Source organism: Neurospora crassa, linkage group II (genome assembly GCF_000182925.2).
Source record: "Neurospora crassa OR74A linkage group II, whole genome shotgun sequence".
In the NCBI taxonomy this organism is placed as follows: domain Eukaryota; kingdom Fungi; phylum Ascomycota; class Sordariomycetes; order Sordariales; family Sordariaceae; genus Neurospora; species Neurospora crassa.
In genome coordinates, this window is record NC_026502.1 from 3708998 (window position 1) to 3726407 (window position 17410).

At 45.0% G+C, this 17410-nt stretch overlaps 3 protein-coding genes across 3 annotated transcripts; all 3 read left to right on the forward strand.

The window, feature by feature from the left end:
• Positions 1 to 3646: 3646 nt before the first annotated feature.
• NCU08696 (hypothetical protein) lies at positions 3647 to 9151 on the forward strand. The gene is made up of 10 exons (XM_958464.3): positions 3647 to 6029; positions 6100 to 6108; positions 6168 to 6398; positions 6469 to 7500; positions 7566 to 7616; positions 7675 to 7803; positions 7867 to 8193; positions 8257 to 8388; positions 8450 to 8546; positions 8621 to 9151. Exons 1-10 carry the CDS (start codon positions 4866 to 4868, stop codon positions 9130 to 9132), a joined length of 3684 nt encoding a protein of 1227 aa, XP_963557.3. The 5' UTR covers positions 3647 to 4865; the 3' UTR covers positions 9133 to 9151.
• A 638-nt stretch (positions 9152 to 9789) lies between these two features.
• Positions 9790 to 13536, forward strand: NCU08697 (hypothetical protein; the record flags this gene model as incomplete). Its single annotated transcript, XM_958465.3, has 10 exons — positions 9790 to 9928; positions 10075 to 11030; positions 11090 to 11098; positions 11171 to 11401; positions 11452 to 12014; positions 12083 to 12446; positions 12580 to 12627; positions 12913 to 13149; positions 13206 to 13337; positions 13393 to 13536. 10 exons carry the CDS (start codon positions 9790 to 9792, stop codon positions 13534 to 13536), a joined length of 2823 nt encoding a protein of 940 aa, XP_963558.3.
• Positions 13537 to 14741: 1205 nt separating this feature from the next.
• Positions 14742 to 16847, forward strand: bli-4 (blue light-induced-4). Its single transcript, XM_958467.3, has 3 exons — positions 14742 to 15224; positions 15307 to 16064; positions 16208 to 16847. Exons 1-3 carry the CDS (start codon positions 15024 to 15026, stop codon positions 16485 to 16487), a joined length of 1239 nt encoding a protein of 412 aa, XP_963560.3. The 5' UTR covers positions 14742 to 15023; the 3' UTR covers positions 16488 to 16847.
• The last annotated feature ends 563 nt before the right edge of the window (positions 16848 to 17410 follow it).

Sequence of the window (17410 nt, forward strand, 5' to 3'; positions counted from 1 at the left end):
TGTACTTTTAATTTAGTAAGTGTTTGTACTAATTAAATAGAGTATTTCGTATAGGTTTAGGGTTAAAACGCTAGTAAACGTTTAAATTAAAGTAATACTATATTCTAAATAGGCGAGGGGGCGGATATTATTAAAAGATAGGAGAGGAGTAATTAATTAAAAGTTAGTTATAGGTATAAGGCGAAAGGAAAAAGAGGATAGAGTAAAAAGAAAGAAAATAGGGAAGAAAAGCGAATATACTAATTAGATTTATAAAGAAAATAGGGATTAATATATAAATATATAATAGAAATACGTACGTCTATAATAGGAGCCGGCTTAAGTAAAGGGGTAATTAAGGTAGTTATAGAGTTAGGGGAGGGGGTAATAAATATAATTATAAAAGTAAGGATAGGAAGAAGAAGAAAGGAGAAGTAAAGAAGGTAAGTAGAAGGGACGTTATATAAATAAGGGAAGAGGTCCTTATATAAATATAAATTAAAGTAAATAAATATAATTTTAAATAAACGAATATAAAATAATGTAAGGTAAAAAAAGTATTAGGTAGTTATATAGGTAGTAGGAGGGGGTAAACAGAAGGATAAAACGAAGGCGATAGTTAAAAAGGGAAGGATAAGACGAATAAATAGTAGCGGCGGTTATAAAAAAATAGGAAAGAAAAACAAAAAATAAGAAGGTACGTAACTCAAATTATAATAAGGAGAGCGGGGGTAGTGGTTAGGAATTATACTATTAGAATAAAAGGAATAATACGAAGAACGAAATAAAGGTAATAGAAAGGTAATTAAAAAGGAATAATATAAGTAGGGGAGGTTTATAGAGGAAGTAATATATAAAATTATAGGAGGCGAAGGAAGGAAATAAAAGTCCTAAGGACGGAATTTATAGGGAGGAGGATTATATTTAAGTATTATAGTAGGTTATAATAAATACGAATAATAGAGAATAACCTACAAAAGGAGCCTCGGGATTCAATTATATAAGTATTATACAATAGGCGTAAATAATAGAAGGTACCCTATAAAAATATTAAACTACGCTATAAGTATAAATAATAGAGAGTATCTAATAAGAGGAACTATAGAGTGTAATTATATTAGTATCCTAAAGTATTTATTAATATTTTTAAATTTGGTATAGTACTCTTTATTAAGTAAAATAAAATTTACTACCTCGTATACTTATAGGATAATAGTTATAGTAATAGTCAGGAACCCGGCTAACTTTTTAAATTTAATAACGGTTTTATATCCGTATTTAAAGTTCATAAAAATAAATATTATAATATTAATATTCTAGCGGGCAGAATATTAAACGTTTAAATTTAATACTTATTTTGTATTTACATTAAAATTTATAAAAATAAATATTATAATACTAATATACTAATAGGCGGAATACTAACTTTTTAAGTTTAATATTAATTTTATATTTATATTTAGAATTTATAAGAATAGATAATATAATACTAATATTCTAGTAAATAATTCGCTAGTAGTAAAACGGCTATAATCCGGAATACAACGTCGGTAGCTATAGTAAGTAACGCCTAACAACGCTACAATATACCGGCATTTATTATAGAAGTTCTGAAGATGGAACTTATAAAGGGGGAAATCGTATTAGGAGGCTAAGAATTCGTATATAGAAGTACCTTAGTAGTTACTACTCTCCTTCGTTACCTGAAGTGTAGGATTATTAATAATAATGCCTATATTGGGTCGGACTCGCAGGAAGGATAATCTAGCACTGCGCTAAAGCGCTAGACTAGTACGAGGCTCTATAATACTCGTTAGTAAATAAATAGAGTTTATATAAGTATAAAAGAGGTTTAATGGAGTGTAATTTATTATAGTCGGTAGCTATCAATACATCTTTAGATTAACCCCTAATTTACTGTCCCTTACGTATAGCCACGACCGTAGTCACCTCAGCCTACCTTTCGCCTACGTTCCTAATATATACCTATTTACTTATATCTTTAATATTAAAATTATAATAGGTTATACTCTTATTTATAACATAGTATATTTAATACTTAATAACTTTATTATAATTCTTATATTTATAATTAAAATTATATACCTATACTTATACTAACTCCTAATACATAGTACTACATAGCTTTACCCCCGTACACTCCTCTCACTACCAGTCCTCCTCTAGATTCTTCTCAATTTTTATTAATATAATATTTATTATAACGTATTTAAACTTTTTAGTACCGGTTAGAATTTATAACTTTTATAACAATAGTATATTAATTATTTATAGGGTTAGGGTAATAAAAGGATTAATTAAACTATAAGAGGGGGTAGGAGTAGAAAGTATATTACTATAGGAGGATAGAGTAGCGGGGATTTTATTAGTAGGCGGATTAGTTAATCGAAATTTAAGTAATATAGTAAAATAATAGTATTAGCTAATATAGTAGGAATATAATTTTATAACAATCTTATACTTAATATTATTATATTTATTATAAAAATCCTTCTTAGGAATAGTTTTATTATATATAATAACCCGGGCGCGGTAATTATTATAAGTAGTAGCGATATATATAATATTATATAAAGAGACTAATTATTTTATCCTTACGGCTATATTATTACTAATAATATCTTCTATATAACTTTACTATATATATAGGATTTCGCTAAATAGTATCGTCCTAAACTACTACTTATAAAGCTCGCTATTATTTTACTTAATTTTAACCTCTCTAAATAAACTACGTTCTTCGATAGTAGGTAGTTTAGTACGGCTAGTAGTAATATATGAACTAATTATATTAAATTAAATTTATATTAAATTAGAGTATTTAGGACGTAGTAGTAATAGTATTATAATAATTAGTTTACGGACGGCGTAGGGTTGGGCTAATAGTACCGAAGTAATTAATTTAATTAGAGAAGCTACTTTACTATTATTATTACCTAATAAATAAAATAAAATATCGAAAGCCTACTTCTTAAGAGTAAAGCGGACGGAGAATTATTATTCAACTTTATTATTATCGCTAAAGTCCTCTTTACTACTAGAAATTTTAATAGGTATTATAAGTTTAGGGGGGAACAATAGCGGCTCTAGGACTAGGATTGGGACTAACTTTGGTTCTAGTGCGGTAGCCTTCCCCTTTTTAACAACGGTTTTTTTAACAGCGGTTTTAATAGGAATAACTTTCTTCTTAAGTAGAATAGTCTTAAGGATAATTTTAATAAATTATTCGGTTTTACAACTTTTCTTTCTAAGGTAAAATAAAATACGTTATAGAATTATTAGCTAAAATCTTCCTAATTTTAATCTTCGTCGAAGTAGACTACTAACGCGCTACTTTAAGTATAAGATTACTTTACGCCGGCGGGTTTTAAATTAAAGATTATTTTAGGAGGTATTATTGCAATGGATTTAATTGATTACTAGTGTTGTAATTACTTTGTACGTTGAAATAGCTTCAAATTAATATAGAAATTATTGTGAAATGATGAATTTTAACGAAGTTGTACAATATAGAAGTGCGGTGTGTGTGTGTGTGCACGCACACACACCTCTTGCCAAGACTGCACAGGCGATTGAGTGTGGGAATGTTTGACATTACAGTGAATGGATGTTCCGGCTTGTTCCTTCCATCCCAACTTCCGGTCGTTGCATCTTTCACGAAGCGATCAGGCTCCGAGCCTCATCGACACCATCACCACCACCGGTGTTCACGGCTTCACTCACCATCTGGAAATTGCAATTGGATCCTTCTGTGCCTCGGACATGTTTCCCTTTTTGAGCCTCCCCCCTCAGCACAAGCACAAGATACTTCAGTTACTAGAGGACGTCACCAGCTTGCGCCGCTTACCAGGTAACATCCGCAACACCGCCTCCGCTGTCAGCCAACATCCAGCTGTCCCACGTCGACCCCAGCTCGCAAATTGCTAGTTTCTGTTGGGCGGCTGTGTTTTTTTGGACGACCTTATGGTGTCTCAACACCACGCATATCCGTCATTCCATCCCGTCTCGCCAGTCAACCCTTCGTCCCCTCACTTTCCCTCTCTCACCGGCTTCCAATGATCACCCAATGCCTGGCCGTGCTCGGTCGACCGCGACCTATCTCGACCTCTTTTGCCCTCGCACCATTTCACCCTACCCGCCCCGTACCACATCCATCTCATTTCACAGTTCATGTCAGGACGGGAAACCATCACACCTTCAGTTGGGTGTAACCGCAGGGATCACAGTGTTTCACACCCTGATGCGTAAGGGTCTTTTTCTTCTGTTGCGCAGAGTCTCAAGTCCTCTCCTGCACTGATCGACAAATCTCCTTCCTCCTCTTTCCGTGGTATCTCAAGGGAATATCGAGGGTCATGATGGGGTTGCCTCCGGGCCAGCCCATGGAATATTAGGGGGCTTGATGTCGTGCAACATCGACTGGGCTTCAAGTTGTCAGCACACAGTACTTCTGCAACCCCGCTCTTCAGCTTTTCGAATATGGCCTCGCTCCAGCTTGAAGGTTGCCTTTCCGGTCCCATGCATTACTACCTGGTATTTTCTCGTCTTATTATTCGTCGCCTTCTCTTCAGCGAACTTTCAATATCACCGGGGGCAAATTGATCACGATCATGTCGAGCACCTTACTATCACATCTAGCCATTGTAAGTAAGGCAGAAGTACATACCTGTCGGGACATATCTATTTCCTCGACGCTTCAGCGAGAAAGCCATTTGGACTACCCAACTTCTTCCCCCTTCAGGCACCTAGCCGTACTCAGTCAGGTCTTTACCTGTCATTGTTGTTTTCTTTGCTACTGTCGTACTATTGTGGAGCATCTTTGCAGAAATCCAACCTACCTCTACCGATGAACTCACCATCCCCTCATCATGCGACAAATTGCTCGAGCCTTTGTGGATGCCTGTAGTCCTCGAAACCTCACGCACCACGATCCGGAAGATGAACCTACCAGTTGTCTTTCCACAGAACCTCATGACACCACCGTCGAAGATGCTGTCCAACACTACTTTGGATGCATCCAGATACGCGATCGAGCCGAATTCCTGAAGTGCAGTCACCCGCATTGGGAGCACGAACGAAAGGTTCAATATGGCAAATTCTACGCGGAACTCACAAAGACCATGGAAAAATTCCCTGTTACCCACGGCAACGACAAATGGGAGAACCACTTGAAGACCGCCCAAGAGAAGCTCAAAACAGCGGGTCATGCTGTTCCTAATGGCGAACCCCTCACGATCGAGTCTGTCTCCGAGGCAAGAGCCAATGAGTGGCTTGAAAAAAGAATGGGGAGTGTGGCTATTGCTATCGAGGCTCAATACAAGCGGATACAGATCTTGCGAACCGTGCTCAGCAAGACTCCAGCCAGCCAATCCAGGCTCTTCTCAGACCAGCAGCCAAAGGTCGAGGATATGGATAGTGTTGTAAAACAGCTAGGGGACAGTCGTGACGAGTGGAAGAGGTCAGATCGCTTCAAAGAAGGGATTAAATGGGTGCGTCAATGGAGAACAGAGATGAAGGATGGAAGTGAAGATGATGACAACAACGGATCTGACGAGCCTGGACGAGAGGAAGTCAAAGAACTTGCGAAAAAGCAACGCACAAAGAAAAACACACAATCAGAGAACGGCGGTCAATCCAATCAGAATTCCAGCAACATAATGGCAGAAGACAACGAGAAGGACTGTACCGAATATCACCTTGAGCGAGATGTCAATGCCTACCTTATTCAGTTCAGCACCGAACACGACACAGACAGGCCGAGTCAAGATCCCGAATCTTTCCTGACGCCGATTGACGAACCGTTGACTGATGGGCGCTTCAAGGGCACTTTCCCAGACCAGCGCATATCCATGAGCTTCCTCCTCGATAATGGAGTTACTTGTGAACCGAAAACCACCGATAACCCTGAATTGAGCACCCATGATCCGGGAGGCGATTGGAATATCCTGTCAAGAAACCGATGCACGAGTGAGAGTGGTTCAGGGCCGCCAAAAAGGATCCGATACTTCCACATCCCATCAAATAATATGGCAGTATGTAACCTTTTTACTATTCTTTATCTTCGTTGCTGGCTACTGACTGACATAACTCGTTGTACTTTAGTGGGTGGAGGTAAGCTCTTGACAACTGCCCAAAACATATTTTCAGGCTCACTGATCATACGATCACAGAAAGCGATTGCCAACTACTACGAAACCAAAACTCTAGATCTCAATCGCAAACTCAGGCATCAGAAAGTGCAGACCCCAACGCATATGCTCTTGAGCCCTCAATATTGGCGAGGTCAGCAACAAGGGACTCGAAGCGGTGTAGTGCACGCAAGACACATGCGATCTCTCTGCGAGGTAGTGTCAACCGAGACCACCGAGATCGAGAAGCATCCAAAGAACATTGTTCTCTTTGTATGTCAATGACACTGATGATTCACACATTCTTCAACAAAGATGGCGCTGACAGTCTTCTAAATTGTAGATGCCATATCTCCATTGGGAAACGGACCGTAGGAGGGAGACTATTTCCAGGCTGATCGATATTGAATCCGACAAGTTCCGACAAAAACAAAGGAAAGAAAAGCAAGACAAGAAGAAGACTCGACAGGAAGAGAGAGCGAAGCTCACCAATCTCTCAAAGTTTGACATTCAGAGAAGGAACATGAAACATCGTGAAGAGGGTGGTGGAGATCCCGAGAACCAAAATAAGCTACTTCAAACCGCTGACCTGGCACTTCACCAATTCTTCAGGCCTCGCCGTCGCCGGCAAGTTCGACGCAGTGAGAGGCCTTATGTCGATGATTATGGTCGCCTGAGAGTTATGAGCGCGCTTGGTCAGTATCTTGTGGATGCTGCTCGTCTTTATGAGGCGATGTCAACGTTCAGGGACCAGAGAATGCTGGAGAAGTTTCTTTTTCACGACCCTCCACTCCACCCGCGTCGTACATTGGATCAGTCTCACTACTGGACACAAAGAAATACTAAGGCTTTAGATAGAGATCAGGTCGTCTACCGAGATACGAAAGTTTCTGATTGTATGCACAGGTTCCTGGTGATAGAGCAGCCACGGCACTCTTCTAGAACTGAACGCCACAACTATTCCCAACAAAGCTTGAATCAAGCAATAAGTGAAGAGCTGGCGGATGAACAGGCAGATGAAGGTACAGTTCGATCTCATGCTGCCAAGGATGATGTTTCGCCGCTTATGAGGTGGACCCATCATACTGCGACAAACGATGAGCAAGGCTGCGACCAGTGCAAGAGCGACAATAAGAAAGTTCCACAGCTCGTCATGGTTGATCAGCTATGGATGTGGGTTCTCGACGAGCACACAATTATCACCTCGTTCCCGGAGCGATATGGAAGCAACATGCACGATCTGTCGGGAGTACACCGATCGATACGGGTCCGTCTGCAGTCTTTCCGCAGACGCCAAGTCAGATCGGTCTTTGATCTAGCGCTCATCGTTCTGGACGAATGCTCCAACGCGTTGTTCGTTCAGACGTCAGGTGATGTGAGCTACATTACACTATCCTGAAGCGACACCTACAGAGGGAAGCTGACAGAAACTCTTTGCAGGAGGGCCAACCACAAGTAATGAACATTTTTTCTGAAGCTATTGGGCGAATTGTACGTATTACCTGGCTTGTTTGTGTTACCATACCCTGCGCTGACTGCTCGAATCTAGACACAGCTACAAAAAATTGCATCCCAGCATGTCTGGTATTGGATGAAAGAGGCCTTCTATATGTATCGAACTGGGTCAGTAAGGCTGGCCAAGCTGGAGGCATCCTTACTTGACATGAATACTGAAAGTGTAAGCAAGCTACTCGCCCCAATCATTCGTCTCTTTTGTTCCGTGTGCTCACTGTTGTGAAAGAACCTCCAAATAGAGGTCAAGGACATCATAGAAGAGCTAGACATGATGCTGCAAATTCACATGAAGCAAAGAGACATCGTGAAGCGATTCAGCAGACATGTGGAGCATATTTTGGACCCCGAGTGTAGAGTGTCAAGTAACGCAAGTGTGAGGGGTGGCAACAGTAGGTGGAGCGACGATCAAATCGGACTCGATGACGAAGACATCAAAAGAAAAGAGCAACTTGAATGGTTCCTGTTTCAATACCAGGAGCTACTCTCAGAAGTGAACGATCGGATCGACGACCTCGAGGGACTAAGAGCAAGTGCCATGAGTACAGCTGAAAATGTGAGTTTACGCGCACTCTTTGCCATAGCAGTGGGTGAGCCATGCTGATATGTGCTTTTACAGGTCAATGATCTTGTTGCACTAAAACATCAACAATCAAGTGAAGTGCAAGCCTGGACGTCAGTTAGGCAAACCGAGGAGGCCGTCACCCAGGGACATGCTGTTATGATGTTCACAATTGTTACTATTGTGTTTGTAAGTTGATCTAGCATCCGCGGCTAGGAGAAAACGAATGGTTAACATGTCGAGTATCTAGCTGCCGTTGTCATTCATGTCGAGTATCTTTGGCATGAACAACTGGGAATTCACTGATAGCGGTCCCATGCACTTAGGAGAGCAGTTCAAGCTCATGTGTAAGTGGTGTTGACAACTATCACTGTTTGTATCCGGTTCATGGACTTGGTCTGATTGGAATACCAAAACACAGTCTCCATATCCATCGGTATCATCATCGCGACGATCGTGGTTGCGTTCAGTCCCTTGCTTCGAGCAACGGTTATATCTTTCACAAAATACATCTTCACGGTCGTTGTAGTCTACTCTCAGCTGTACAGGCTCTGGATAGCATTCCAGGACGAGGACGAGTCGCAGTCCTTCATGCGTAAGACCGAACTCAAAGTCCGGCAGATGAAGGAAGAGGTGCGGAAAGCCAAGCGAAAGAGAGCGGCTTGGAGGGCTGAACTACTCCATAAGCAGAACAACTGGGACCCGCCAGCTCCTGACAACGCCCGCGCGACATCAGCAACGCCAAATCGGAGCTGGCTCGCCACCAACGAGCGCAGCGAACAGAATAATGTGAGGCCCTCATCAACGGCATCCAACAGTTCAACACAAGTGTACACGATGGCCGGTGGTAACACACCGATATCAGGAGGTGTTAGAACACCAGAACCGCCGCTGATGGGCGGTAGAAGAGTGGATGACGGAGACATTGTGTGAACAAGCACAATTTTGGGTCTTTTCTTGATTGGCAGTGAGAAAAAGATTGCAAACCTTCCTCCATTATCCAACCCAAATTCTAATACCGGTTCTCATTGATGATCTTGTTGGAAGTCACTTAACGCCCAATCTCCCTTTCTGCCGTTCTTGAGAAATGGAGGATGGCAGAAGCGGGGCAACTTCCAAGACGGGGATCTCGGTTGGGGGACGGCAGCCTTGTGCAACATCAGGAGATTTGAAAGCTTTCCTGTCAGGTAGTTGCGCCCGTAAACTCAATCTCGGATTGGGTAAGTAGTGTGGGTAGCTGTCCGGAAGGAGCGATCATACCTGTAGGAAGAGATGTGTTGGGGAAGCCCGCTTGGTTGACTTCCCCCAATGCCACTGCATCGTCCTCTCTCTTGTTTCCTTTCTATCTTCATCATGCTCGATGCGGCCTTGTATTCGTCACCCCATTTCCAGCGTCCCCTATGGTCGCAGTGCAATACAGTGCAGTGCGTCACCTTCCCGAACCACCGAGCTGCATTTCAGCCGCCTGTATGCCAGTCTGACTGCATATATGCTTATCTGTACAGCTGCCTGCATGTTCAGTTCTCAAATAGGTTTGACGTGACCACTATCGGATATGACTGCCGTCGATCCGCTACCTAAGAGGTCAAGATGGTATCAATAAAATTCCGCATCATTCAGCCCGTCAGTCCGTCGAGGGAGGCTACGATAGAGATCGAAGCAAAGTTGCATATGGTATCCTCCTTCACCTCCCTCTCCATCTCCAAGCTATTTACATCGGCTTCTGAAAGTTATTTCTTCTTCTAACAGCCGATGACTTACCATACGCCGACCTGATCCACTAAGGCTATTGCTGCCGATCTCACGTCCGGAAAATGAAGCCGACTCTTCTCTTCACTAAACCTGAACTGTCAAGGCATCCTACCGACCTTTCAGCCATATGGAAACCTCAGAGGGGCCCGCAGCTTTTCGACACATACAACGAGCCAACCACCTGCATCTCAGCCGAGCCACACGAACAAGCCGTCAAGGACCCGGTACAGCATTATTTCGGTTGCATTGAGATCTGCCAGCGGCCCGATTTCTTCCAGGAATCGAATCATGTCTGGGTTAATGAACGTGAAATTGAGCGTAAGAAGCTCAGAATGGCAATGGATAATGCTCCCAGACCTCTTTCGACGGACGACATTAACGCAAGGCTCAATGAAACAATGACAAAAAGGATGCTCAGCGTGGCAATAGCGATCGAGGCCCGGTACAAACGAACGAATGTGATGCGCAGTGCTATCATGAAACTTCGTTCTTCAGGCGGACAACCAAGCCTCATCTTCAACGTGGACAGAAGCCGTGATAAGTGGATGAGCTCCCAGGAGTTCAAAAACGGCATTCCAAGGGTTCGGAATTGGAGGAAAGGAGCTCAAGGGGGACACAGGCCAGTTGATCCGGTAAACGCTAGAGAATTCACTCTCTCCGACAGGATCCAAACCGGACGCCAAGAGGTGCGACTCTTTATCAGGCAGCATGGAATCAACAAGGGACAAAACCCAGATCTCAGTGACCTCGAGTACAGCATCGAGCGAGACGTCCACGCCCATCTTATTGAGTTTAATGTTCAAGAGGCGAGTATCCAAGCATCATCCGGTGCCGACTCATCTTCCACCGGTAGACAGTTCTTGAAACCAGCCAACAACGAACTCACCGACGTTGGGGTCAAGGGCACGTTCCCAGACCAGCGCATCTCCATCAGTCGGTTACTGAACAATGGGAGAGACCTGAAGAAGGAGCAATGCGACCCGAAGGGCGACTGGAATGTTTTACGGCGGGACAGAAACGAAGGCTTTGCGAAGCCCCGCAGGATCCGATATCTCCATGTCCCTTCAAACAATATGGCGGTACGTTCAATGTTATCGGACAGCCGCATATAGAAAGTTCGCTAACAGACAATGCACAGTGGGTTGAGGTAATGCTTTTCGCGGCCTCCAGAAACTGTACCGCTGTCAAACAGTAATCAATCGCTAACCCGGCGCGATAGAAAATCATCGCAAACTACTATGCGGATTCAAACCCGGATGTGAGAAGCAAAGTCCAGAGCCCAGGCATTCAATCATCAACACAGCTGCTTCTGCGGCCTCAATACTGGCATGGACAACAGCAAGGGACTCGAAGTGGTATTGTTCATGCGAGACACATGCGCCCCTTGTGTGAAATGGTATCGTCTGACACGGGCAAGATTGAGCAGAGCTCAAAGAACATTGCCCTGTTTGTACGTTTGCGCCCTGTTCGCTAACCATATCATGCGACTAACAGAGACAGATGCCTTATCTTCACTGGGAGACTAATCGTGCACGACAAACGATATCAAGGATGATTGATGGCAAGTCGGACCGGCAACGCCAAAAGGACCGAGCCAAAAAGGAACTGCAAAGATTACGTCGTGTCGAGAGTCGAAGTGAACTTGCAAGGCCTGGAACTCAGAAAAAAGAAGGCAAAAATGACCCCAAACCCACTGATAGGAAGGATCAAAAACATTTTCTCGCTCGGGCGCGTCGGATTACAAATATGAAAAGCCTGACATCGACCGTTGAGCTGCTTCTGCCCCGGGGAGTAAACGCGAACGTGGGAATCGACGAGACAGGGCGCCTACAAGTTAGCAGTGAGCTTGGCCAATACCTCATCGACGCGGCTCGACTTTTTGAGGCAATGTCGATGATGAAAGACCGACAAATGGTTGAACAATATCTGTTCCACGAAGCACCGCTTCATCCCCGCCGAACCCTACGTCAATGTATCAATAGAGGATTCAAGTCAACAGTATCGCGTGATCAGGACCAAACAGTCTGTCAGGAGACCAGCTGTGATGCTGAGCCTTTTTACAAGTTGGTAACCGTACTTCAAGACAAAACCAAGCGTACGAAATAAGTAATCTGACAGAGCTTTTTCACAGGTTCGTATCATTACCACATGACTTTATGGGATTGGGCCAGCGAATCATCATCGAAATCGATAAAGCCAAGCAGCTGCGGCTACAACGTCTATCGACAGCAAGGCCCTTGACCGAGCATCACGCCTACGATGACCATTATGGATGCGAGGAATGCAGGCAAAATATCATGCAGGTGCAACGGCTGATAATGGTTGACCAGATATGGATGTGGATCCTTGACGAGCAAACCATCATCACGTCTTTCCCACAAAGCTGGCAAAGGAACGCCAAGCAGACCATCAATGGCATTCACGAGTCCATTCGTGCCCGGCTGAGACCCTTGGTGACGACGGAGATTGACGACCAGGTTCAATCCATTTACGAAGTAGGGCTCATCATTCTATCGGAGTGTTGCAGTGTGCTGCTTGATAGAACAAACCTCGATGCAAGTATCTTCCTTTATTGTTGCCCCCTTTTGTTACAAAACACCTAGTTACTGACTGTCTTCGTGTGGGTAGAGCCAATTCCAAGTCCTGGATACATTTTCGGAGGTTATCGGCCGAGTTGTAAGTACATCCAAACCCAAAAACCGCGGCATACCGAACATTTCCCTAAGGTAGTTTTGGCATAAAGCGCAAGCAACACGCCGTGATGCTCGGTCATCTCAGGCATTGGCTGTCTAGAGCCAGTCTGATCTACCGTGATCGATCTACGTTTGTCGACCTATCAGTGTTACATCTTCCTCTGCTAGACAACACCGATGAAGAGGTAATCGCTGCTTTTTTTTTTTTTTTTTTTTTTTTTTTCGGTTTTTCCCTTTGGACTTGAGATCTCTAACATTTGTTACTCAGAAACTACAACAAGAACTTCGCGAAGCAATGGATGATCTGGATGTAATGATTGACATACACGACCAGCAAAAAGATATAATTCGTCGATTTTGCCAATATGCAGAGCACAATTTATCCCCAGAAGAGGAGAAACTGCGAAGGTTTAGAGAGCAGTCTAAGGATCTTCTCTACAAGCTAGGCAACCAGCAAAACGAGTTGCAGAGATTAAGGAAGTGGGCACAAAGTACAGCAGAAGCTGTCAGTTACCTCTGATGCATGATTTGTCCTGGCCGTATCCGACTAACTCTTCATAGATGGACGACCTAATTTTCCAGAAGCAGCAACAAGCCAGTCTGGTACAGGCATGGGAATCAGCAAGACAAGCCGATGAATCCACCAGCCAAGGGCGGGCGATCATGCTGTTTACTGTGGTGACCATTGTCTTTGTGAGTTTAACTCGTAAAATCAATTTGACAGATCACCTTCTCACTCCTACTCCAGGTACCTCTTTCCTTCATCTCAAGCATATTCGGAATGAATAACATTGAGTTCACTGGCCAAGGCCCAATGACTCTGAACCAGCAGTTCAAACTCATGTGTACGGTGATCCCCCGCCACGTTTCACAGACTTTTGTGTGGATTTGATCAGGCACTAACAACATTCCCCTTGGAACAATTAGTCCCGGTATCATTCGCAATCATCATATCCACTATTGTCATTGCTTTCAGTAAGACACTGAGAGGAATTGCATGGTCGGTTTACAAGTATCTCTCCACGGCGGTGGTCGTCCACACTGGAATCTACGAGATTTGGCTCGCATTCCGTCACCAAGGGCGATCTCCTCATGAGATGTTTATACGTACAATGGAGAGTAAAATAGACAAGATGAAGCGAGACGTGGAAAGAGAAGGAAGACGGGAAGAACGCAGGAAGGATTTTGAGAAAAGGACAGGGCACAAACTCGAAGAAGATACAGAAATTGATGAGCGACCCTCAGCGATGGATTTCATCCTCAGACGCCATCCAAGTTTGATGGAAGATGGTTTGCCCCCTAACACCGCTGGGCCACGCTTGCCTTCGCCAACCGCTGGCAACGTCTCTTCACCCAGAGCGACAGAACAGCCACAAAGTCCTAATCGCAGCAGGCGCACGAGCATTTTTCGACTGAGAGAAACTCCCGCTACGCCTGGTGGGTATTCAGCAGCAGATGGTAGCCGTGACCCAGAGGAAGCTTTTGATTTGGAAATGGGTCCGGTTGCTGTAGGAAGAAGGATCATCGACAGGCGAGCGCGCAGAGAGAGGGCACATACAGCCATCGAAGAAGAAGAGAGAACCAGAGCAAGCCAGGATATTGTTCAGGACAGAGTGCATTGATGATAAAGTTTGTGGATCTGTGTTTCCTTACCTAGTCATATTGCCTCTTTCTCCTTTTTTTATTTTGTTCTCCTCTTGTATTTTTCGAGCATTAATATATACTGTACTTGTGTAAAAGAAAGTGGTCGTTCCTTGAAGCGGCCTTTTGTTGGTTTTGTAGCGGTCAGCGGGGGCGAGAGCCAAATGTAATGGTCATCAAATTAAGGACGGGGCATCGCACTCTTCTAACGCTCTTCTGGTTATCGTATCCTTCTTCTTTCTTTTTTCTTTATATACTCGTCATTGCCTAGAAAGCAAAAGTCATTCAATACCGTCATGCCGATTGCCAAAGGGCGGCTTTATTGGATGGATCTCAGCGGGATCTTAGCGGGATCTCAAGCGCTGGCCAATCCCGTGTAAGCGCGCCTGCAAATCGATACATGCAGCCCAGGCCTCCGCACCGAGATCTTCGGAGCGGCACAGATCCGATGCATTCCTTCAATCTTGCTACCCTTTTCCCGTGTGGTTTTAGGTCAGGACAACGTCATTTGGCCTTTGAGCCTCAAGCGAGACCAGATCGAATGCGAGACTTGGTAGTACGAATGATGGTATCGGCTGAGACTTTCTTACGATATATGATCCGTAGAGGATGGACATCCCTCATTGCCAAGTTATAGACCTAGGGAGCTACTTGATCTTTTGCCACGACAAGATACAAGAAGACGAAACATTGCTGGACAACGATAATACCCCTTGAGAGCAGCTCATTTTATTCACCATGTCGACCAAACTTTGTCAACGCATTGCACGCACTGCAACTTTGTCACCGACTTCTCTAGTTCCTCGATCCAGCAGACTTATACCCATTGTATCATCAGCTGCTGTACGACCATCATCCGCCATCCCAACCAGACGACCCTTCTCGACAACTGAATCCCGCTACCTCGCCAACGTACAAGCCGGTATGGACAAGATACGAGTATGTGTAACCCCCTTCTTCCAATAACAACTCACCTAGTTATCCTTTTCACAAACAAGTCACTAACACCTTTCACCTCCAGGACGCCATCGCCGAAAACTTCGGCGGCCCCGCCCACAACATCGGCACCACATCCTTCTCCCTCGACGACACCCCCGACCTGTCCGGCAAAGTGGCCGTCATCACCGGCGGCTCCGAAGGCATCGGCTACGGCGTCGCCTACACCCTCATCAAACACAACCTCTCCAAACTGTTCATCCTCTCGCGCAAGCGCGAGGTCTTTGACGGCGCACTAGCTTCCATCGCGTCCGAGCTCGGGCAAGACAAGGCCGATCGCGTGCACTGGATCCAGTGCAACCTAGAAGACTGGGCGCAAACCGCCGTGGTAGCCGAGCAAATCAAAAAGGACACGGACCGACTCGATATCCTGGTGAATAATTCGGGAAGGGGCATCATGACGGCCGGACTGACGAGCTACGGGGTGGATAAGCACATGGCGACGAATCACATGGGTCATGTGGTTTTGACGAGCCATTTGCTGCCGCTTTTGCAAAAGACGGCCGAAGAAACGGGCGAGACGGTGCGCATCAGTAATCAGAGTTCCAACTTGCATAGTGCGGCGCCCAAGGGGACGCAGTTCAAGAGCCTGGAGGAGATTAATGAGGATGTGGGGCCGAATGGACAGTATGGACGGAGCAAGTTGGCGGGGATTTTGTATGCGAGGTATTTTGATAGGGAGGTGACGAGGAAGATGGAGGGCAGTAAAGGGAGGGTGGTGATGAATGCGACGCATCCGGGGTTTGTGTCGACGAAGCAGAGTGTGAAGGATATTCATGAGCCGTGGGTTTTTCCTTTCCTTTTTTTTTTCCTTTCCTTCTTTTTTTCTTTCCTTTTCTTTTTCTGGTCTTTTTCTTTTTCTGGTCTTTTCGGGCCACCGACTCGGAGATGTTGATACTGACAGAGGAGAAAAAAAAAAAAAACAGATACCCCATCAGCGGATTCGCCATATCCCACCTCGCGGAACCGTTCAAGAAGGACCAGTTTGAGGGCGCGGTGCCGACGGTGTACGCCGTCACCATGGCCAACGAGGGCGGTCAGTGGATTTGCGCGCCGGCCAAGGCGGAGGCGGGCACTGACCTTGCGCAGAGCGACGAGTTGGCGGATAACTTGATGGAGTTGACGAGGAAGATTATTAGTGAGAAGACGTGGCCCAAGTCGGTTGCGAAGGGATGTCCGATGGATGATGTGGTTGTGCATGTTTAAGCTTCACAATCAGGTCGGGTGTCCGTGTTTAGGTTGAGGAAGTGCAATAGGGGACGAAATTAGGTTGCCGCGAGAAGCCTGGCGAGCCTGGGCACCATTCCCGTCGTTACATACCTAGGTGACGTCGTGGTGGTCCACTATTACCGCTATCGGAACCGGGCGATCAGTGGAGCTTGGTGGTACGTTGGGCATGGGTTACGGAGACGCTTCAGGCCGATAATGATGTGCATTAGGATACAGGCTTGAGGCTTGGCTGACGAGGAGGCCTGTGAGAATTGTGTATGGTAGAGCCGGTAGTTTTCGTATCTTCGCGAAGGTGTGAATCTTGTACATGTTCGGACTACTATTTGCAAATTCCCCCCCTTCACATGGAAATATCTTGGCCAACCGGAGTTTCCTCTGGAGACGTAAGACGAAAGATTAGGTGGTTGCAAACTGTAATTTGCAACGCTGACAGGCTGCCCGGATTCGCCTTAACCGGGGTCGGGTCTGACTTTGGTGACAGGGTACACTTTATATGGACCCGTGTACACTACCGGAGGTATGGTCGCTGCGGTGGTCCCACGTTAAGGCCTCGCGGCGGCGGTCGTCTAGTGTAGTTCAAGCTAGAAGGTCGTCTCTGGTCTGTGCACCCGATTCCCCTTTTGCTAAAAACCCCCCCTTTGGCAAACATGTGATGCAGTTTGATGGAATTGCAATGGAATTTGGGCAATCAGCGTGGCAAATAGCAATTAGCAGTCCTGACCACCAGAGGCATTGCGGGCAGCTTGAATCGTTTATAAAAAAAAAAAGAGGGTAATTTGCAAAAAAGGGGTGTTGGCATTAACAGGGGATCCTGCTGTTGCAGTTTAAAGACACCTCATCACGACCCCTTTTTCCCGTCCGTCCCGCGGATCTGCGTCCCCGCACAATGTAGGGCGAAC